Genomic DNA, 24543 nt, shown 5'->3' on the forward strand with positions numbered 1-24543 from the left:
ATGGCAAAAGACTATAAAAGGCAGCTGCATCTTCTCCACTTTGTCTTCAGTCCTGCCTCTTACCTCTGGAGTAACTTTTCTACAAATGAAGCTCTAAACAAAGGACTGAATGACCCATCCAAGCTGTGGATGTGCTCCAGAGGGACTTTCAAGCCAGCAAACTCACCAATACTACTAGGAACCTGATATATGGACTTTGAAGTCTTTGTATGTATAGGACTGTTTTACCATTTAACAACTCTCTTCTTGTTCTTTCTTTATAATAAATCTTTAGTTTTAGACACTAAAGGACTGGCTGACAATGTGGTATTTTGGGTAAGATCCAAACCTATACTGAGCTGGTAAAGTGGCTTACCCTTTGGGGTCAGCAGAACATTTTGTATATGTGAGCAGAGTTTTTAAAATAACATCTCACTGTACGGGACCTATGTATTAACTGGGAACCGGAGAACTGGAATGCAATAAGAGGGCTGTGCGATTTCTTTTTTTGCTTCTTGATAACCAGTGTGGGGATCAGAAGCACAGTTTGTGACTGGTTGGGAGGTTTAATTTCAGTGTTATCCACCAGTCTTGGGAGTATCTGCGCTCCCTTTTGAAGCCTGCCCTGCCCTTCGCATTTCCAGTGCGGGCTGCCCCAAGCACACCGGGTCACAGTCAGTATAACTGTGTTGCTCAGGTTTGTGGATTTTTCACATCCGAGTAACGCAGTTATACCAATGTAAGTTTATAGTGTAGACCTGGCCTTAGTCTTCAGGATACTAAGGGATGGTGTTTTCAGAATAGAATTTATACTCCCAAGAGGGAGCAAGAGAGATTTTTAGCTCTCCTTTGATTCCGTGCCGGGGGGGGGGGGGGGCGGAGAGGAGGATGAGGATGTGTGTTTTCCCACAAGCTCTGATTTGTGACATGACTGGCTTTGACAGATATCCAAACAATCTAATCAAAGATTTGTAAAGTTGAAGACTGTGTGAAACTGGCATAATCTGAAGATTAAATTTACACACAAACTACATGTAAGCAATAAAAGCAGGGACATTCAAATGCAAAAACCAATTACCTAAACAAATCTTGGTGCATAAAGTAAACCATTACATTTTTTAAAAGCCTTAGGATTATGTACTAGATATTGGAAGAAAAAAACAAACAAGCTACTTATGATGTTAACAATAAAATCTGCTATTTGTGCAGGAACTGATGTCAGAGGTGGTGCAGAGACAACGAGACCTCCATCACTGGCCCAGTTTTCTGATCTTCAGCCACTAGTGCCTAATTCTGCTCCACACTGTCCTCCAGACCACTTTCCCATGAGATGAAATCTGCATGGCCCAAAGCTTTAAAAGTTCAGATCCCCAACCTCTAGCAACTGCTATTTTATAAACTCCGTACAGCTATATAATAATTTACGACAGATAAGCAGAAGTGACTTAATTGGGGTGGAAAACAGTAACTCACTGACATAATGAACTTTTTAGATTTGTTCTAGAAAATTACCTTGCTTTTTACTGACCATTAACATTAAAATGGAGGCTGGCTATTTTTAAGGTAATACTTAAATGCGTTGTTCACTTGAAGTCCATCATTTGTACAGCAGAAGCTGATTTGTCCATAATGCGGGAAAGGCACTACAAAGAGTTAAAAATGCCCTCAAAAAATGAGATATTTTGGTCAGAGAAAATGGGTTGTCAATAGTGTAATTTTATTCATTCCACAATTATGTTCTCTTTAGACATGGGAAAAACAAGCTCATCAATTCAGTTTAAAGAAGTGACAAACTTTGGAGGTGAAAGAGAAAAATAAAATATCCATGAAGTTGCTCTACTGATTCATACAGTTATTGTGGGAAAGTAGCTGTCACACAGCAGACACTTTTTCTGAAGAGAAAGCTATTTTTTTTTTTTGAAGTGCCATGTTAAGAAACAGGTGGCTGATCATTTTTAAAAGCCAGCAGACATTTTTGATAAAGGAAATAAAATCATATCATTTAATATATTTTTGCATATCTGAAAAAGAATAAAGCAACAAGCTAAAGAATATGCAATTTACAAAAAGAAAAATTCCTACTCAGCTGCCAAATCGTACAAAATTTCTGCAGAAAGTTTACTGCTTTCCTCCCCATTTATCTAGTCATTTAACATCCCCTCCCATATACAAAGAAGTTAAACATCAAATACTTACTTGTTGTGAAAACAAACAAAAAAACTGATATAAAAATTGTGGTGTAATAAAGCATACATTCTGAAAAACAAAAATGAAAAGGATTGTTAGTCCTAGAATGTATATGCCCCCAACACTCAGACCTGAAAAAAATGACTTCTATGAAGCGGGCATTCCACTTTGGAAAGCAAAGTAATAAGCTTCACCCTGCACCAGATCTTGTTTTTGAATTAAGGTTCAATTTAAACATAATCATCTTACTATCTACTATTCTCACAGGTATCACCTAAGATTCAATATATTTATGAGAATAATTTACACCAATATAAACACCTTTCCCACTGATATAACTGTGTCCAGACTCAGTGGTTGTATTGCTTTAACTATAGGAAAAAAGGTTTAGAAAACCCAGCCTACAAGGAAAGGTTAAAAAAAACTGGGCATGCTTACTTCTGAGAAAAGACGACTTGGGGGGACCTGATGATACTCTTCAAATATGTTAAGGGCTGTTATAAAGAGGACTGTGATAAATTGTTCTCCATATCCATTTAAGGTAGGACAAGTAGTAATGGGCTTAATCTGCAGCCAGGGAGATTTAGGTTAAATATTAGGAAAAAAACCTTTCTAACTCTAAGGGTACTACTCTAAGGGTAGTTAAGCTCTGGAATAGGTTTCCAAAAGAGGTTGTGGAATCCTCATCATTGGAAGTTTTTAAGAATAGGTTGTACAAATGCTTGACAAGGATGGTCTAGGTTTTCTTGGTTCTACCTAAGCAGAAGGGGTTGGACTTGATGGCTTCTCAAGGTCCCTTTCAGCCCTATATTTCTATGATTCTATGATACAGGTTTCTAAACAGATATAGGTACAGCAGTACAAAAACTGTGTGTGGGCTTGTCTATACTTCCGGCTAAATTGGCACTTCTGTGATCGATGCAGCAGTGTTGATTTAGCGGGTCTGGTCAAAACAAGCTAAGTTGATGGTAGAGCACTCTCCCATCAACATCTGTACTCCACCTCCCCGAGAGGCGGAAGGTAAGTCAGCGGGAGAGTGTCTCTTGTCGACAAAGCGCAGTGTAGACACCACTGTAAGTTGACCTAAGTTACATAACGTATGTAACTGAAGTAGCGTAACTTAGGTTGACTTACAGCATTAGTATAGACCAGCCCTATGTGTAGACAAGCCCTTGTTGAAAGATGTAAGAATAATAATAATAATAATAATTAAAAAAAAATCTCAATTTCCATCCCAGCTTGTTTACTTGGGCATTTAACAGCACTTTGTGCAGAGTATTTTCACTCCGACTCCTCTATAGTCAGTGTCCTGTTGGTATGGCACTTTCACACAGCAAGAGAGGAAAGAAGAGGTTACTTATCTGTGAGTGGAGGTTCTTTGAGATATATGGTCCCTATCAGTATTCTTCTGAGGCTTATGCACATGCACCATGTGCCCAGAGCTTTTCAAAGTAGTATTGCTCAGTGACCTTCACATGCGCCGTTGTATTGCCTTGTGGTTTCGCCTGAGGTGATAAAGGGTGGGGTGGACCGACTGTCTTCAGTTCCTTCTTCACCACAGACCTACAGATCCACAGCAGAGGGGAAGGAGGGTGGGCCTAGAATACAGAGAGGGACCACACATCTCAAAGAACCTTCAGTTACAGGTAAGTAACCTCCTCTTCTTCAAATGCTAGTCCCTATTGTATTCCATTGAAGGTGACTGACCAGGAGTACCTAGAGAGGATGGTGCGAGGAAGATGGTGGAATCATACAGCAGAGGACTGCTGTGCTGAATGAGGTGTCCATCACAGAATCACGTCCCAGAGCATAGCAAGAGGAAAAGGTGTGTACTGAACTCCACGTGGCCGCCTTACACATGTCCACAAGAGGCATGTCGTGAGGAGTGGCTGTGGTTGATGCTTGCGCACTCCTGGAATGGGCTCATATCCCATCTCAGGGGAGTGCTCTAACAATTGATAGCAGTGTGCAATGAACCCTGAGACTCACTTAGAGATTCTCTGGGTGGAAATGGCCTGTCCTTTAATTCTCTCTGCTATGGTGACAAATAGCCTGGAAGACTTCTGGAATGGCTTTGTCCTTTGTAGATAAAAAGGTAGGGCTGTACACACATTGAGGGAAGGAAGCTGCCATTACTCATTTGAGGCGTGTGGTTTTGGAAAGAAGGTAGTCAGATGCTGAGGTGGAACTGGGAAACCACCTTTGGCAGAAACTTGGGATGCAGTCGCAGTGAGATCTTGTCTTTATGGAACGTGGTGCCATCACAGCTCTCAGTTCACCAACCCTCCTTGTTGAGGTAATAGCAACAAGAAGAGCAACCTTCATGGAGAGGAGAGAGAGAGAGGGCAGGAGGCCAGCAGTTCAAAGGGAGCATTCATTAAAGAGATAAGAAATAGGCTGAGGTCCCACTGGGGAACAACAGGCTGAATGAGTGGATATTTACACAAAAGGCCCTTCCAGAATCGGGCAGTCAAGGGGTGGGTAAAAATTGAACGCCCTTCCACTCAAGGATGGAAAGCACTAATGGTGGCTGCATGCACTCTGACAGAGCTGAGAGCACATCCCGAGGTTTTCAGGAGGAGGAAACAGTTTAAGAGCACAGGGATGCGCACAGCTTCGGGTGCAAGACCTTACTGTTGGACCTAGCAGGTGAAGTATGTCCATTTGGCCTGATACGATCACCTTATGTAGTCCTTTCAGCTATTCGAGAGGATGTCTTGCACTGTTAATGACCATTCTCGTGCTAATGGAGGTGTCCATCCAAAACCCATGCTGTCACGTGTAGTATCCATGGATTTTGATGCCTGAGTCAAATGTTGTGTTGTCTCAGCAGTTCTAGAAATGTCTGTAGTAGGAGTGGAGGTTGTTTAGATATGTGGAGAAGAGGGAACCAGAATTAGCGAGGCCAGAACAGAGCGATCAGAATGGCCGACGCTCTCTCCTGCCAGAGTTCATGGAGAATGCGGGATAGGAGTCTGTGTATGGGTGAAGGTGTAGTTCGTCTGGTCTGACCAACTGATGACCAGAGCATTGCCCAGTGAGTGAGCACCGAGTCCTCCCCTGGAGCAATACCAGGTGCACTTAGTGTATTTTGAACCTCAGGAACCTTCTGTGGGTCGCATGTATGCCAATATGGAAGTAGGCATCTTACATGTATAGAGCTGTAAACCATATGCCTTTTTCCAGTGAGGGAATGATGGCTGCAAGGGTGACCACATGGAATTATGGCTTGCGAATCAAACGGTTGAGGTGTCAGAGATCCAAAATTGGTCTCCATCCACCTTTCTTCTTCAGTACCAGAAAATTGTTGGAATATAATCCTGTGTCCTGAAAGGCTGCAGGGACTGGCTCCACTGCTCCTCTCTGCAGAAGGCAGTCCACCCTCTAGGGTAAGAATACTGTTGTGAGAGAAACCTCTTCTGGGTGGTCAGGGTGGGGGATGTGGAGGAGGTGTCGGCATAAACACCACAGTGTAGCTCCACTGAACGATGTCCAAGACCTGCTTGTCTGTTGTAATAGCTCTCCAAGCTAGTGGAAAGGGTTTGAGACGATCCCTGAAAGGGGTGGAGGGTAAGAGCTCAGTGTACGGAGTGGTTGATGTCTCTCTAGGCGCACTAAGAAATATCGCTTTTGCTATGACTTAGTGTGTTGTGCGGAGGTCTGTGCTGCCAGAACAGTGGATGGGTTCTGGGTACCTTAGGCTGCTTCTGAAAAGGTTAGTAGGCTTGTTGGTGGTAGAAGTGTGGAGTTCTATAGCACTGGGCTGGTGGTAGGTAATAACATTTTCTCTTTGGTGCCAGTGTATATACACCCCAGGATCATAAGTTGGTTCTTTAAGCGAGCATAAGAAATCATCAGTTTTCTGGATGAAGGGGTGTGATTCACCGAAGGGAAGGTCCTTGTTTGTGTTCTGTACCTTTCTAGGCAAACCTGAGGAGGAGTGTTACCAGGATTAACTCCTCATGACAATTCCAGTTGCCAATACAAGAGAGGGTGTGTCTGTTGAATAAACTGCAGCCTGAAGTATGGTCCTGGTCACCAACTTCCCTTCCTGTAAAATTGCTTGGAACTGAGTACGATCCTGCTGAGGTAATTTATCTTCAGATTTCTCCATCCGGCCAGAGTGTATACTTGGCCATCAGTGTCAAGTAGTTAGAGATCCAGAATTGTAGTCCAGTCAAGGAGAAGACCTTCTGACCCATGAGGTCCAGTCTCTTACGCTCCCAGTCTGCTGGATGGAGCATGGGTGTTGTTGTTTGGTCTGCTCCAACACAGTTTGTATTACCATGGAGTTAGGTGGAGGGTGTGAAAATAAAAATTCTGACTGGGGGCGGGGGGGAGAGAATGTAGTACCTTTTCTTGGCCCTCTTTCCGGTCAATGCACATGTGGCCAGGGTATGCCACATGATGTGTGCTGGTTGAAGAAACCCATCAATGATGGATAAGACCACCCTTGCCTGTACTGATGTGTGGAGAATGTCTAGTAACTGGTGGTAAGTGTCCTGCATTTCTTCCAGTGGGGTATCAAGGGTATTGGCTATTCTCCATAGGAGTTCTTGAAACTGACGATAGTCATCTAGCAGGGAGGTCAGTGTCGACGACACAGCCGCGTCTGGAGACGACAAAGGGAATCTTCCCTGGATCCCCCATTACTGTCAGAGCCGGGCCGATCGGTGCCTTGTCTAACCCCATTTCCAAACATCTACCGGATGAAAGATAGGGCGGTGAAACCGAGGAGTTCTCACAAGCCAGACAAGACTGTTCCGAAGGCGAATACTGGGGCCAGGAGCTCCAATTTGGCCAACCCGATTGATCCTATTGTTGTACTTGTGCCCAAGGAGCCGGATATCTGCTTCTTGGGTAAGGCAAAGGGGGAAACTGCCACAGAGCCACCAGAACCCTCTGGTAGTCATGTTTCTGGAATGGAAGCGGCACACTGTGCCAAACGTCCAGATCCCTCAGATTCAGAGGAGTCGGAATCTTGCACAAATGGGAGTACCAACAGAACAAGATGTGTAAGAGAGGTACGGCCAGCAGACGGGAGATGTTGGGAAGGAGATGGAGCCCTCTGCAGAGGTGAGTGCACTGGAACATGCAGAAACCTGGCTCCTTCCAGAGCCAACAGTTTGTGAGGGCTGGGAACACTTCTGAGTCTCTCCGGAGTCAACGGTATGACCCGTGTATTGATAGGACCGGAACTAGTAAAGGGATCCGTCTCAGGACCAACAATTCACAGGATGCTGGAGGGGTTTGGTGCTGGGACCGGTCGATCTGGCAAGCGGTGTGGCCTCCCGTCTCTCTTCTGCACCATGGAACGTGTAGCTCCTCCACGCCTGGAACTTGTGGACCATGCAGCGTCCTTCTTGGATTTAAAGGAAGACTTACTACTATGCTTCTCCACATATTTCTGTGGCTGATGGCTAGACCCCGACTTGGAGTCTGTAGCACTGGTTCCGGCAGATCCACACGGAGCTCTGTGGTAGGGGGTACAGGCTGGATTGTTGGATTGTTCAGGCTGATGTACAAAGGGGGTTCCCTGGCCAGGTTCTGACTTTGGCGCCATGGCAACCTCCGTGAGGTGTTTCTTGAGGTAGAGAGCTTGGCCCTCCCATGGATAGGCAGGGAAGGAGAGACAGATACTGCACCTGAAGGTGATGTGGGCTTCCCCCAAACAGTACAAACAGCACTGGCATTTGTCGCTGATGGAAAATGAGCCAGGGCAGAAAGCACAGACTTTGAATCTTGGCATCTTTGGCATACTCCAGAACCCAGACCTAGGAACTGTGGTGTGGGAAGGAATAATTTGGTGGGAAAAAATGCCAATGTGGTGTCCCAAGGAATTATCAAATTACAACCATAAAAAAAATAAGAAGTATTTTGGTAAAAATTTTCAAAAGTGCATCACTAAGGACAAGAGATCAGCAGAAGCTCCAACTTGGACCACGTGGCACTGAGAAGGAACTGGAGATGCGGTCGGTCAGGCCTGCCCTTTATTGCCTTGGGCTAAACCACAAGGCAATACAAGGGCACATGCACATATCCCTCATTGGAATACAAAAGGGACAATCGACTGTAGAAGAATAAACTTTTTTTTTTTTTTAAAATAGGAAAAGATGACTGTAGATGACAAAAACTGACAGAGGAACGAACTGGGCTCAGGGTAGTACCCAAGATGACTTTTAACTCATTTTAAAATTTACTTGGATTTCAAGTTGGTAAAGTAACAACAGCTGCACACTGGCCTAGGTGAACTCTGCCACAATATTAAAAGATACTTCCAGTGGGCAGTTTTCCACATGAATTCTGAAGCAAAATGGGTCTCTCATTTCAGGTGTGCTCTGTTGTATAACACCCAGATAGTCCCAAATGGGAGATATTTAATATCCTGATGATTTAACTGCAAGAATTAAAGTCTGAGACACATTTTATGCTAGGAAAAGGAATGCTTAGTTCTACTGAACATCAATGGCACATTGAATAGACTTACCTTATAAAAAAAGTACTGTACAAGGGTTGCTATCCTAATATAGTAAAAGTGGCCATGAACAAGAAGCAACTTGGAGAGGAATTTAAACCTTGCTATTGCATAGTCACTGTTTCTTACAGCTTGCCTTCCTTCTTTCCCCATGATTCCTGTAATATTTAGGACATAAAATATAAATGAAATTAGAGTAAACGCTGCAGAAAAAGTAAATTGATGAAAATATACATCTTCTATACACTTTCACATTTAAAAGACTCCAGTAGCTATTGATACCAATAGGAGGTAACACTTCTGACAACTAGAGAATCAGCTTCACTCAAGGCCCCTGGACCAGTTAGACCAAAATACTACTGTATTTATACTTGAATGACAGTTTATAGCAAAGAAATATGTTAAGGGAATGCACAGCAACAATAAAGCATACAGAATCACAAAAACCCTTTTACTTAAAATGTGCAAATCTACCATCTACCCTAGAATTTACCTATTATGCTCAGTTTTAGAGAGATGCTTTTTTCTAAAAACAGGTTGTAAAAGGTATCACTGCTAGAATTATTTGCACAAATTACAAATGGAACTTGGACAAGTGTATATCATTTCATGTTCCTTACGTGATTTTTATGTGAACTAACCACATACTATAACAATAGATGACGATCTACTATTTACTTGGTATATTTCTCAAGCAGGCTGTCCTGTGCTCTTCACAGTCACCATAATAAATTAACATTGTGTAGCTTTTTCTTGTCACAGAAAGAGTTGCTACTAGATGAGCATCAGGATATTCAAGACCTTTCGACAATTCTTCCTACAGTTACTCTTAGGGTGGTGGTGCTACAGAAATCCTTAAGAGGCTAGTGGGATTAGTTTATATGCAAAGATTTACAGAATGAAAAGTGGCACATGTATGTCATAACCCACTTTCATTCCAGAAAAAGAGGATGGAAGTTAAGGAAAAGAATATTTAAGCTCAGTAAGAGTAAAAAAAAGTCTTAACAGTGAAATCTACAATATTTAACTGTGGATCGGCAACAGACTTTCAAGAGAAAGAGAGAATGCCTCTTCCTTAGAAGCATTTAAAGCTAGACTGGACAAAGTATAATTCTGCACTGGCAGTGGGAAGTGTGGGGTTGAGTATAGTCTAGGGGTCAAACTTTCATTAGTATCCAGCAGTTCCTATTTAGATATCTTAATGAAGTTTTGAAAATTTGGCTATTTAACCGAGGTGCCTACATTTTACAATTCAAGAGCTCAGCTCCCATATATGCCCCCACTTACGGGTGCTGAGCACCTCTGAGAATCTGGCTGAAGATAATCTTTTCCATTTCTATAACAGCTTGGCAATTTAGTGCCTTAAGTACAATTCCTCAGGTGTGTACAGAGGAGGAAACAAGTTGAAAATAAAACAAAGCAGGAATTTAAAAATCTGGGGTTAACAGTTCACGTGTTGCAACAGCCGAAGGAACAGAAAAACTATTATGTTTGGAATGCAAACCTCCATTAATCCATACTGATTTTGAATAGATAGCTTTCTTAATGGATACAGATAGCATAGGTCCCAGTAGGACCTTTCAAAAAGGATTAGAAAAGAAACCAAGTAAAAACCCCCTTGCGAAGAAAGTTTGTTACATTTTGTTAGTTTAGGAATGAAATGAGGAAAGTAAGAGAAATGAGATACAAACCAAGATACCCCAGGAATGGACTTTTGCATCCTGAACGATGCCTTACAAGAGACTTCCAGATAAAAAATGATTAAAGGATTGTTAGAGTTCTTTTTAAATGGCAAAATCAACCTCTCTTATTCATGCAGAATATAACAGAATAGTCTAGAATGAAAATGAAGGATTTGAAGAAATGACTGCAGAAATAAGATTTTCATTCTTTTCATGTTACTCTTCTTTTTATTATCTTTCATTTTTGTATATGGGCAAGATTAAGGTGCAATTTAGGAAATAAATATAATCAGCACGGAAAATTAAGCACTTTTTGATAAGAGGTGGAAGACAATCTAAAGCAGCATGTAATTATATCCAAATCTAAATCTTAATAGCTTTGCTATTTATATATTGCAAAAAAGTAGAGAGATGGATTAGTAAAATGGGCTGAAGTCTTATTTGATAAAGTATTATTCTATTAGTGAAACATAAAACTAAATGATTTTTAAATTTTTGGATTCTTTTCACTAGACGTTGGGTAAGGTCCCCTTTCAACATGGCGATTCAAGAAAAACAGATATATGGAAAGAAAACATTGGTGTGACTAACCAATGTCAAATTAAAGTTCAATGTGTAGTAACAGAAGAAATGGTGGCAAAACTTTAGCTACCTATATAGAGAGAATAGCTTCAATTCTGTGTCAAGAGACGTTTAATAGTGTCTTAAGTAACGACTGGAGATAATTAAGAGAACAATACTTTATGGGGGTCTAGATTCTAATGTGCCATATAACAGACACAAGCTATTGATATTTAAAATATTGTCTTCAGAAGGGAATGGTCTTACATTTTAGATTCCACTGAAATTCTGACATATAACATGCAACTGCAAGTGTGTTTAAAAATGATTGCAAGATTGATGTATTGTTATTTTCAGGTGTAAAAATGGCTAAAGTTTAGCAGTTTAAAAGTACAAGTACAGACTAATTCTACATACAGTAGAATGCTTTATAAAGAACACAAATTTAGTAATTTATATCAAGTGAAAGTTCTGAAAAAGGTCAGGTACCTATGCCAACATGCGCTTCTTGTATCATGCTTACATCATTAGCCCCATCACCAATGGCTAAGGTTATAGGTTTCTCTGGAGATGTTTTTAACAGTCGTACTACCTGGAGGGAGGAGAAAAAAGAAAAAAAAAAAAGAGAAGGGAAGGGGAGGTTTCAAAATTAGTTTTTCAGGTTATAAATCTGTCACTAATTCATGAGCAGCTTAAATAAATGCACCCACTAGTGAACCCCAGGGATAAGCATGCTTGGATAAGAGTATCTCCAGCACGTCACATAAGTGGACATGTCACAAATTCATAACTCTACTGGAAAAGCCTCTTGCTTTTGAACAACTTTTAAGGTATGTCTACATTGCAATCAAATATGTGAATACAGCTTGGGTAGGCATACCTATGTGAGCTTTAATCCAGCAGTGAAGACCTGGTGACACATGCTTCAGCACAGGCTGTATAAGCTGCTTGTAGCTCTGGGTACACACCTGAGTTGCTACACTGTTCATGCTGACACATCTTCACTGCTATTTTAAGCTGTGCTGTCTACATTAAAGCTAACCAAGGCATGCCTACCTGAGCTGCAAATCACACCTTCAACTGCAGTGTGGACATACTCTGAAATCAGAAATTACACACGCCTCCAGGCTATTACACACAACCGTCACCCCACATAACCATCTGCTCTTTTACAACTATTAACCTAACCAAAATACTGAATTTTACTTCTCATGCAAGTAGGGAGTGGGAGCAACAGATAGACAGTACCTTCAAAGGTTACCTACAGAGTTAACTCTCTTAAAAGTTTTCATGGGGACTATGAAACCAGACTCATTCATCCATCAGATCATGCTGTGTATACATAATACAGGCAAACGAAAAAAAGTCTGAATGCTAAAAAACTTGAAATATAAGAAAAGAAAAAAGACGGGGAAAAAAACCACAACTGGATCCTGGAGTTGAACTGTATAACATAAATCATCCCACACAACATAAGAAAAGCATATTTTCAATATGGGTGGGAAAAGAATATAGCACAATTTTCCCATATTAATTCACAGGCTACTGATTAAAAAACTATAATATAAAAACATATCTACTATAAAATGGGTATTTTATCACATAAAAAGACATACAAAATAACTAGGATGAACACAGACATTCCATACCTACTGAACAAAGGGAAAATTGAAAATGCAACCAGGGAATAATCCAAAATTTGAATTCCCTGATAATACTGTCTCAAGATTATGCAGAGTAGGTTATGGAGAAAACTTTTATCTGGTGGTATGTACAGATTTAAGGAGAGATTAATTTCTCTGAATTTAGCTTCATATAATTTGACAGGACTGAATGATGTTCCCTCAGCTCTTAAAGCTTAATTACAATACATTTCATCTCTCTGAAAATACAGTATTAACTAAAAAGAAAAGGAGTACTAGTGGCACCTTAGAGGCTAACCAATTTATTTAAGCATAAGCTTTCGTGAGCTACAGTTCACTTCATCGGATGCATTCAGTGGAAAATACAGTGAGGAGATTTATATACACACAGAACATGAAAAAATGGGTGTTATCATATACACTGTAAGGAGAGTGATCACTTTTTTAAGATGAGCTATTACCAACAAGAGAGTGGGTGGGTGGCGGGGGAGGAGGGGTGGCAGAGAAAACCTTTTTTAGTGATAATGAAGGTGGGCCATTTCCAGCAGTTAACAGGAACATCCGATCTCCTCACTGTATTTTCCACTGAATGCATCCGATGAAGTGAGCTGTAGCTCATGAAAGCTTATGCTCAAATAAATTGGTTAGTCTCTAAGGTGCCACTAGTACTCCTTTTCTTTTTGCGAATACAGACTAACACGACTGCTACTCTGAAACCTACAGTATTAACTGGATTCCTTTTCTTGGAGACTATATAGCTGAAGGGAAGTATCCACCAAATAATCACCAGATCATAAAAGGGGCCAGAAATAATCTAAGGATGTTTCTTATAACTCAGAAAATCCTGGAGACTTCCCAAACTTCTTACAACAAACAGGAGAGCATAGGAATACCTGAATAGGTGGTAAACGGCCACAGACATGATCAACACTGCTCAAAATGAAGGCAATAACATATGGCCTGCCCTACATTCCTTTGTATATGATCTTTTTCATTAGTATCAAGTTGAGTAGTAGGGGGTATATACTAAAAAAGTCATCCAAAAGACGTGTGTGTATATATATATATATTCATTCTTAAGTGGAAAAGCTAATGGAAAAGGATTAACAAACTCCTCCTTTCCATGTAATTTAGGAGAGAAGTGACTCCTGAAAAGGTCTCTTTTGCAGATGAAGCACCTCTTGATCTTCAGTTTGCTCCAACTGGACTGCTCTACCATTAAGGATTGCAATAGAAAAGGAAGGGGGTGCTAAACTGCTGCTTTGCACCAATGGAGGCAGAGAGAGAGTCTAGTGTAAGGATAAAGGGTGTGACCAAGCCCTCTAGACAAGCTTGAACTGCCTTTGGTTTGTGCAGGAGGAGAGGTGCAGCCCCTATGTCTTTGATTGCAAGGCTAGAACCTAGAAAGGTACTAGTAATGTAACAGGAGACACAGGAAACCTGGAAGGGAATGCTAAAACTTTTGTGAGATACTCCACAGAAGCAACCATGATGAGTACAGCTAAGGAAAGCACACAAATGTACAGATGTGTCCCCAGATTACTTAAGTACAGTGCAATAAAGGAATTGCTAATGTAATCAAATATGTATTTTAGCACAGACAATGGAAAGGATGTGCCGTGCCAGAAGAACATACCATTGCTGTAAGAAAATCTTGCACCCTTCTCACGTACTAGAAGGGATGCAAGAAAGGATAAGTTCATATAAGAAACATACCTTAAAAGGACAGACAGATAACCACCAATATGATCTGAGAAGTCAAAGAGTCGTCAGGAATGCCAATTAAGAATGACACTAACAAACATAGTTCCTCCTTTTTCAAAGCAAAATAAGTCTACTGGTAGTGAGTGGTCCCAGTTTAGTTACTGGGCAGGACAACTGCAGAACAGGTAAAATGGAGAAACGCTATTGTATTTTTGGATGCAAGAATTACGTGCATTCCTGAGAACAGCGGTCCTCAAAAACCGTTGCTGCACACAGAAAAAACACATTCTGAACAGGAACCCTCTAACCAGAGCTAGGAATACTCCTACTTGAGAAGCATTCCTTGGAACAGACACATTGCCAATAAGAAACAATGAATGATTAATTTCCTATAGGGGAGAAAGAGTGCTCTAGCTTAGGGGTTTCTCAAATTTCATTGCACTGCGACCCCTTTCTGACAACAAAAATTACTGCACAACCCCACAAGGGGGGGACCGAAGCCTGAGCCTGTCCGAGCCCCACCACCCTGGGCAGGGGGGCCAAAGCCCACAGGCTTCAGTCCCAGGCAGGGGGACTGTAACCTGAGCCCCACCATGCAGGGCTAAAGCCCTTGGGCTTCCGCCCCACGTACTGGGGCTCAGGCTTCAGATTCAGCCCAGGGCCCCAGCAAGTCTAATGCCAGCCCTGGGGACCCCATTAAAATGGGATTGTAACCCACTTTGGGGTCCCAACCCACAGTTTGAGAACTGCTGCTTTAGCTCAAAGGGATAAACCTCACAAACACAATTACAGATGTTCTGAGCCTTCAAGTTGTTGGATGTGGAGACAGAAGCCTTTTCAGAAAATATCTCCCAGCGGAAAATCGTACAACTCCCTGATGTATCAATATGCACTCAGGGCAAAAGAAAGCAGAGGAATGGCATGATGAATGAAGGAATATAACCTTAAAGGCCTAGAGTAAGCTGCCACAAAACATGTTTATCCTCATCCTGTACTCATTTCAGAGTAATCTGACTAGTTTCGATGGCTAAGGCAAGTCAGTTCCATCAGAAAATACTTTAACATAGGTTGTGATAAGATGCAGGAAATAAGTTCTAAGGAAATAATAAATAAGGAAGTTCTACTTGCAGGAGAAGATAGGAACTAGAGGATGTAAAAAAATATTCTTGTTGGCTGCCACCTACCTTCTTTGGTAGCCAAGAATAAGTACCTCACAGATACAAAAGCAACTAAACAGGTATTGACCCCAAACTGGAAGATAGCTATGCTCTGAAGATGCAGGCTGGCAACAAAAATTTCAAGTCAAGCAAAATATGTAATATGACTATCATCATCAGGCCAGTGAATAATCTCAGCCAGTGGGGAATCGTATCATCAAGAAACAAACCTCTCCTGAGATTTCAGAAACTTAAATAGAAGAACCCCACTGATTTCACTGGACATTGGAACAGGTCCATAATTAATTGTTTTGATTTCCATGTATCCTTTAATAGGTATAATGTTACACAACGGCCAGAAACTAGTTCCACATTGGAAAGGTGTCTGATTCTCTTTAGACAACGTTTTTTTCTTACATTATACACCCATTTTCAGTCCCATTACGTTAAGCAGAAAAATAATCTCTCTCAGGAGCAACAGGTCTACCATGATGGTTAGCCATGCTCCCATTTACTCAAAGGAATTCCTGAGAGGATCATTTACAAGCCAAGGCCAAACATGACATTTCACCCATGACAGTAATTTTGGAAACATCTGGATTTCTGGGCTGGATAGTGGTAATAAGTTACCAGTACTTCTGCAACCACTTTCTTCTATAGAGTCTGAACAGAATCATATAGTAGGTTCAAACTTCATTCATGTGCTTGATAGGACCAAGCCAGCCAGAGAGATGCCACTACCCACTGTTGTAGAATATCCAGCAGCTTATTAAAACTGTGCTGAACAAAATTCAATGAAGACCTAAATATGAGTAGACGTGAAATCAGGACAGCTTCAGAGAAAAAAAGGAAGTCTGAAGGCACATTACCACTAGAGATCTTATTCTTTCAGAAGCTAGGCCTCATTTCCCCCCTCCAAACACAAACTTCCAGATCTTTTACACCTTTTAACAATTGCAGATGTACTTTCTTCATAAAGCTTCTCCAATTTAATCCAAGAAGAGTTCTCCATTTAGCTACTGAGGTGAGATGGAAATGATTTCCTTGAAGGAGTCTCAACCGTATTACTGGTTAATAGAACTGGCCTCTCTTCCTGTCAGCAGTAACTGAGAGTCTTATGTCTTTACTAAAATAGCATTGAAGAGCTGAGATACTCAAAACACTAGTAATTACAAGTATTGTAGGTGTCACAGTCACTTCGATATCCTACAAACACTTCACAGAAAACAAAAAACACAAGAAAATTTGTAAGAAGACTGTTTCTAGAATGTTTTCCTTTTGTCTTTTGTTGAAATATCTGAAATGAGCAAAACCCAGTACATTATGCTGCTACAGGAATTCTAGTGAATAGTGACCTGTAGTGGCTCCTTGTCCAAATTTAGCTGGGACATTAATTTGATCACGCTTAATTGTCCATGTACTCATTAATTAGCGATACTAGCAACGGCATCCCCCACTGCTCTGCTGTGTCTGCAAGGCTGTTCACATAAGTCCTGCTACTTTGAAGCCACCTACTGGAATATGTCCTGTACAGTATGTAGCACTAGAGCAGCTGCTGCACATGGATCCTTACTAAGAGGTATTTTGTTAAATTAACTGATGTGAATGGTGCACAGATTTAGAAATTAAATTTTACACATAGATTTCATGTTCTCCTTTTTCACTGTGATACAGCTGCCCAAATGACAGAACCACCACTTAAACAGACTTAATAGGTAAATAATAAAGACAATGCTGTTAGATGACCAAACTGCTAAGCCAATGCTTGAGAACCAAACCTTTATTATGCAATATGCCTCTGGTTTCAGGTATACTAACTATTCTTCTGAGAAGAAGTTCACAATACTTAACTTTAGAATAAGCTCTGGAATGCAGGATGTCATCATAATCAATGCAATATAGTTTACAAATTTAAACATTCTTATATTTGAAAACAACCATTAATATTGCATATTGACTTACCTTGGCTTTTTGCAGGGGTGCCATGCGACAACACAGCACTGCAGAACAATTTCTACAAACTTCCATGAACAGTTTTTCATGTTCCCTGAGCGCAAGAGAGAGGCTGGTCCCATCCACAACCAGCCCATGCTGGATTACATGATCATCCTTTATTCTATTCAGAAAAAAGAGGTCATTATTATATTGAAAACAACATTGTATTTTAATTTAGTTACAGTAAGCAAGTACTATATTCACAACAAATAATCACACAAGTTGAGAAAAAGAAGGTCTCTTAGACTTTCAGAAGCAACAGCTTTATTAGTAACAGAGTAAGTTTATATATTAGGCATGTAAATAAACTAAAATGACTAATTGTCATAAAACTTGAGAAATAAAAAATAAATAATCCAGAGTTATAACATCATTCAGATTGCCACATATGGTACTTTACCTCCTGGCTAGCTGCCTCAGCTGCTCTGCACATGTACTGTCTGATTTGTGTTGTACAAGTTCAAGGATGTTCATGGTCCTATGGAAGTGTCCACAAGATAAACTCACACTGACAGCTGTTTCATGCTTATCTCCAGTAAGCACCCACACTTTGATACCAGCCAATCTGAGTGCCTCTATAGTTTCTTGGACTTTATCTTGGAGTCTGAAAATAGAGAACATCTTCACTAACTGGTAGAACACACTACAAAGAAACAGTCCACATTATGATTGGGTTTAATATTTAACTATAACAAAGCGTGTGATAAAAAGGTACACAATCACATTTGAAATAGGCAGTTATGATATGGTAGGATATTTAACCTGTAAATTGGCTTATCTGGATGCAATAAGGGTTTTCCTAACACTATTCACAAATGTATTCAGCCAATTTCATTTCCACCCAGTCTAATCAAGACCTCAGCAAAGTACAATCTAAAGTTTACCTCTACTAAGTGAAATGACTTCAAAATTGCAGCAGTAAAGCCTTTTAAGCCGAGATCTTCTGTATATATTTAAAAAAAATCTTTTATAAGAAAAGTTTTAGTTTCCTATATTCAGTATCTTTTTCTATTTTTCTTTTACTTTTAGCAATATTTCCATAAAATACATGAAAAACCTTTTAGAGTTCTATCTGCACCCTGAAATTATAATCTTACACAAATCACAGTACTTTATTCAGCAATCTATTGTTAAAGAGATTATGACCTCAAATTGGGAATCATCAGAATTTATCTTGAGACTAATTAAAACAGTTTTTAAAAAATACAGCATAAAAGTAGAAGGGCCTCAAGAGTATTCACTTTTCAGGTTTTTCCCAGGAGGCATCTGGAAGCCTTACCATACATTTAAGTCAGTCTGACTGTGAATGCACTTTACAAGGTAGACATTTGAAAACTTGTCTGTAAAGCACATAGCACGCTATTGGAACTACCAAGTCTCACGTTGCAAAACATGTTTACTACATTTAAGACTTCGTTGAGTGTATGTGTGCATTTATTTAAGTGAAGATAAGTAGCCATCTATTACTCTGTCGGGACAATTTTACAAAGAAGGGTGCACCATCATGGAATTATAAAACAGAAGCTTGCTTTGTTTTTGTAGAGAAATCAGCAGAAGTCCCAAAACATACTTGTCCTCTACTCCTGTAGCCCCAAGTAATTCCAGATCCTTTTCTATGAAGTTGAATACATCTGCCAGTCGTTCTTCTCGTTGCTGTAAGGCAGTTCTAGCCTCATGAAGGCGTCTGTCTATTTCCTGATACTCCTCAGCTGTGAATCTTCTATAGGCTACACATAAAGTTCTTAACCCTTTCTGCAACCAAACAAGATGTCGTACGTTTTCAGGGATAATAATGTTCATAAAATGATTTAAAAGCATATGAAAAGCAGTACAAGTACAATATTTATATCCTATAAAAATACACATAATGGACACCTTAAAAAACTGACCAGTTGCTTTAGATAAGGCAGATTACTACTACCAAGCTAAAATTTGGTTAAGTGCCAAAAATGCACTCAGCACCATACAAGACAAAAAATAAATAACTAGAAGACATTGAGGGAAGGAAACATAATGGAAAGCCTGGAAGAGGCAGAAGGAATGTATTTGACTTTAAAAGCACCAGCAGGCCAAATGTTGACTAGTGACAGAGCACTGCAGATTATACTCACAGGTATGAGAAAATTGTACATGCATTTTGAGTTGTGTAGTACAGTGTGATGGTAACAAAAGTGTTCAGCTAAGGAAAAGCTGTCATTGGAAAGAATAGGCTAGAGATTCCTAATTAGTCAGTTTCGCAGCCAGCACTATATGAGAGTTCAGTATCCTTGAGGAGTCTAGAAAGACTCAGACTGTGATCTATTTTGAGGATTTGGGAACAAATTCCCTCAACAGACGATCTCAGTGTGGTTGGAAGCTTTTCTAAGCATTTCCTGTTGCTTACAAACATAACCTCTACCTGGCTTGGGTATAGCTTCAGTCAAATCTTCCTCTCCTAGATCCTCGGAGAGATGGGGGCAAGGATGACATTGGCATAAAAATGTTAATAATAGAGCTCAGTGTCACCTGCAAATTGCTGGCATTTGAACTCATGGAATCTTAGAATTTCTCCCCATGTAAGTGCCTCTCCACTCTTGACTAGTCCCCCTAAATCAGTGTTCTTTCCTGCACGGCCCACGAGCCAGTGGTGGCTCCCGTGGACCCTGAGTGAAGTTCACTGTCAAATCGTGCTCTCCGATGGTAGTGAGGCTGCAGCTAAGGCAGGCTCCCTGACTGCTCCAGCCCCACGCCGCTCCCAGAAGTGGCCAGCACGCCCCACACAGCCCTAGGGGTAAGGAGAGGAGCAGAGGTCTCCGCACGCTGCTCCTGCCTGCAAGCACCGTCCCCATGGCTCCCATTGGCCAGGAACAGGGAACTGTGGCCAATGGAAGTTGTGGACGCGGTGCCTGCAGAGAGGGACAGCACGCAGAGCCACGTGCCCCTCCAGGGGCCACAAGTGCAGGTTGGTCCCTTACTTTGGGCAGCCCCGGCCCCAAGCTGCTCCTGGAAGTGCTGTTCCCCGGGGCAGGTTCTGAATAGCTCTTCCACCACCCAACCTGCAGCCTCCTGGAGCCAACCGCCCATGCCCCCTCCTATACCCCAAGCCCCTGCCCCAGCCCTGAGCCCCCTCCTGCACCGCAAGCCCCTGCCCCAGCCCTGAGCCCCTTTCCAGAGCCCGCACCCCATGCCCCCTCCTGGAGCCGAACATTCTGCCCCAGACTGCAGTCCCCTCCTGCACCCAAACTCCCTCCCAGAGTTTGCACCCCTCACCCCCTCCTGCACCCCAAGCCCCTGCCCCAGCCCTGAGCCCCCTCCAAGAGCCAGCCCCCCATACCCTCTTCTGCACTCCAAGCAATATTACCAATAACTGTAATATTACCATATCAACCAACAAAGAGTGTTCAACCGTCTGTGTCGGACATGCGTTCAACCATCTGTGTCAGGCTAGTGTGGCTCTCATGTTGAAGGTTTTTCCCCAAAATTGCCCCCACTTCAAAAATAGTGAAGAGCACTGCCCTAAATTATGTTTCCTTGAACATTTTTCCTAGTTTAAACCTACCTAGGGCCTTAAAGCTGCATAAACATCTTAAATTCATCTAAAGCCTTAGATAGAGTGGTTTAATCTGTTCAAGACTAAGGCTTTTGGTTGGTTTAAGCCACTAATGCAGCTTTAAGACCCTACATATTGTAATTGGAAGGAACAAAAAGAGCTGACCAGAGATTCAAGGGGATTGGTTAAAAGACAGCAGCCAGAAAAGGACTGAATGGGTTCCCAACTGGCTTAAGCAACAGTGACTTCTTAGGATGCAATTGCCAAATTTAAATCTGAATGAGTTTTAAACTATAAATCAATTTTTTTTTGTTTTATAAGTTACACTGAGTTATCAATCAAACCAAATTAGAAGACATACTCATTTGTTCTGATTTAGTGGTGTCAGGTTCAGATCTCGCAAAGGCTGTGCCACATACATACAATACCCCTTCCACATAACAGAGGCCCACAGTTCTTTTGTACACATCCACTATGTTTTCTGAGCAGTAGCACGAGCAACCAAGATCTATTAGTTGGTTTAGATCTTGAACATTTTGACTTACCAAAGCAAATTCATCTACGTGAATCCTTGTTTTGTCTATTTCTCCCCCTCTACTGTGAGGAAGAATGGAAGATTCTGCTCCTTTTGTGAATAAGAGCTTTTCTCCTAAGAAAAAACAGAGTAAAAATTGAGCATATGCACCATTTAGCAGTTTACAAATTACAACTTTGAGCAAGATCTGGCTGCTTACCAGAGGGACTCTCTACGATGACACTCATTCGTCTACGATTTGGATCAAACTCCAAAACATGAAGTAATTTAAACCTGGGGAGACAGAGGGGAAAGGAAAGCAGCTTTTCTTAGAAACAAATGCCAGTAGGAAACAGCTAAATACAAGTTATAAAAATGTCTCCCAAACCCCTATTCTGCTCCAGACATTCTATAAGAACTATACTATGTACAAATGGGGACTATTATACATGCTTTCTCACCTGCTATTTTTCAGCAGTGGTGTACTGGTAGCCTCTGTCTGGCGAAAGTTAGATTATCAGGGTTGGAAGGGACCTCAGGAGATCATCTAGTCCAATCCCCTGCTGAAAGCAGGGCCAATTCCCAATTTTTGCCCCAGATTCCTATATGGCTCCTTCAAGGATTGAACTCACAACCCTGGGTTTAGCAGGCCAATGCTCAAACCACTGAGCTATCCCTCCCCGCCATGTTCTTTTTCCCCAATGGAAATCTTTGTTTACTGAATACTAGCTTGGGGTCTGGAAATTACTTTCAGCTGCTAGCTTGCTGCCTTATCTTGTATTAACTTAAGGGGTAACATTTGGAAAAGTGCTAAGTCAGTTAGGAACCTAAGGCCCATTTACTTTCAATAAGATTTACGATCCTAAGTGTCTAAGTCACTTTTGAAAATGTTATTTAAGAGCTCCAAAGGAAGTTAAGAGGTTTGAAAACTTTGACTTCAGTCATGTTATTACTAAGATAGATCAGACCAAGAAAAAATATTCTACGGTATAACGCAGAGAATGCAAATATCCATATATTCTCAACTGCTTGCTGAAAAATTTGAGACATGATCAATATGCACATGTATGACAGTTGCCATCTTCATATATACACACCCACACGCCTTCCATTGTTACATGCATTTAATTCTCATTAAAAAATACTGAATACTACCATTTCAAGGACATCATATGCAAAGGTTTCAGAAAAAGGGAGTTATGGGGAAAGCAAGAGGAACAAAATATTCTGTGCTTTCCAGCTAGGAAGGATAAAGATAATATAAAAGTACAATATTATACTAATCCACATGAATTAATGTTCTGTCCTTTGAGAACCACAATAAATGTGATATGAAAGAAATACCTTTCTGGTTTTCCAAGGCTTTTCACTTCCATACCTTCCCCATTAGTTCCAGTAAATACAACACCAACTCTAAAATGTGCAAAAAAACAACAAAAACAAAAAAACCAGGTTTGCCTACTATTTTCATTAACATGAGAGTCTGTGGAAGAGCCATTTTTTAAATAATGCAAAAGTATTACATATTCTGAAAAAAGATCTAATTTCCAGAAAATTAAAAATACTCTTTACTTCTATGCCTCTTTTGTAGTAAAGATGATGCAACGCTGTATGAAACATAGTAACATGAGGAATATGCCCTCCATTTAAGTTTGATAGAATTAGTTTCTATAAATGTTTTTAACCACCCAATGTTTAACATCGGGTGGGGGTTTCTACATCTTCTACAGATCTAGTCTACTTTAAAGTATACTATGTGCTTTATTATTCTAAACATACACTTTACATATTCCGTAACAGACTAATTTGCTAAGCCTAATTATAACTGCATTTCAGCAATACCAGCATCTTCCTAAATATTAACAAAACACAGATATGACAATTAAAACAGTCTGCTTTGTTTAAGCTTGATCAACTGATTCAAAGTGTTCACAGGTCCTGGTAACGTATCCTAACTTATTTTTAAAATAACTAATGAAAGTATTAAACAGCAATCCAATTTTAAGGTTGGAGTATTATAAACTAGAGAATTAAAACAGACATTTGCAGCCAGAGTATTTAAGTATTTAATTGTAATAGTTATTAAAATATTCTGCAATGTCTCAGTGCCTCATTATTAATCTAGTCTAAGACTGTGCTAGAAGGCTAATAATCATAGTCTACCTGTGAAGGATGTGAGCTGCCTAAGTTTCTAAGTGGCCCAGTGGAACCGCGATGTGTAGAGACCCCATTGACCATGTCCCTGGGCTGCCTACTTTCTATCAATTAATCCAGAAGTAAAACTTTCTCTATATAAAAAAATGCCTGGATGGGGTGTGTGTGGGTGTGTGGTATATATAAAACCCCTTTGCAGTAAACTGTAGTAATTAGCCATAGGGCCGTGAAATCTCCCTGTTCACTTTTGAAGCTGCTGTTGGCCATGCTGTGCCGGTCACAATTTTGGCCTTAGAACTCACCTGCTAGCAGCTTCAACTAAAGCCTTCTCATCTGGTGAGGAAGCATAGTACTCCAGCTGAGACACTATTCCATTGGCACGCCAGTGCCCATCACCAATGCCATCGGTTTGGTCTGCACTGATATGCACTGTGTGACAGAGACAGACTGCTTTCAAGAAAAGCTCTTCCTCTTTCATCTATAAAAAGACAGAGCAGTTCATAAGCCAAGTTTATCTTTCTAAAACAAGATGCATTACTCTACAGTACCACAGAATAAGGTATTTAAAAAATCAAATTTCTCAAACTGCCTTACATCTACCACTCTTTCTGTAACCATTTTTACTACCAGAAATTCTTCCAGAAATTTTTCTTCTTCTACGTAACACACCAAGAAATAATATTTAAACTGAAATATTCATCAGCATTTATTCAGTTTGAAGAAAAATAAAATCTTACAAGACTCAGTCTAATTCCATCTGGGGAATCCTCAGTCAACCCCTCTGGAACTAGTTTGCCATTGATCTCTTGGTATTTGATGCCATTAATAGAGCATTCCCGAAACTGCATTTCATTTTCAGTTAGTGTACCAGTTTTATCTGTAAACACATACTCCACCTAGGGTAATATAAAAGAAAACAAATTGGAATAAAGTACATTTAATACAGAAAAATTATTACCATCT

The 24543-nt window shown here is 40.6% G+C and overlaps 1 protein-coding gene across 4 annotated transcripts in view; it reads right to left on the minus strand.

Annotated features, from left to right (window-relative positions):
- ATP11B (ATPase phospholipid transporting 11B (putative)) overlaps positions 1-24543 on the minus strand; it is a 123991-nt gene that overhangs the window by 31332 nt on the left and 68116 nt on the right. For all 4 annotated transcript variants that reach the window (XM_084640014.1, XM_084640013.1, XM_084640016.1 and 1 more), the window contains exons 13-23: positions 24318-24476; positions 23883-24058; positions 22771-22839; positions 21647-21720; positions 21458-21561; positions 18954-19135; positions 17784-17987; positions 17351-17504; positions 11374-11476; positions 8654-8799; positions 2176-2235 (exon numbers count right to left, since the gene is read on the minus strand). In XM_084640014.1, the coding sequence (XP_084496140.1) occupies positions 2176-2235; positions 8654-8799; positions 11374-11476; positions 17351-17504; positions 17784-17987; positions 18954-19135; positions 21458-21561; positions 21647-21720; positions 22771-22839; positions 23883-24058; positions 24318-24476 (1431 nt within the window). The remainder of the gene's footprint in view (positions 1-2175; positions 2236-8653; positions 8800-11373; positions 11477-17350; positions 17505-17783; positions 17988-18953; positions 19136-21457; positions 21562-21646; positions 21721-22770; positions 22840-23882; positions 24059-24317; positions 24477-24543) is intronic.

The sequence above is a fragment of the Lepidochelys olivacea genome (assembly GCF_965140295.1).
Source record: "Lepidochelys olivacea isolate rLepOli2 genome assembly, chromosome: 9".
Classification (NCBI taxonomy): domain Eukaryota; kingdom Metazoa; phylum Chordata; order Testudines; family Cheloniidae; genus Lepidochelys; species Lepidochelys olivacea.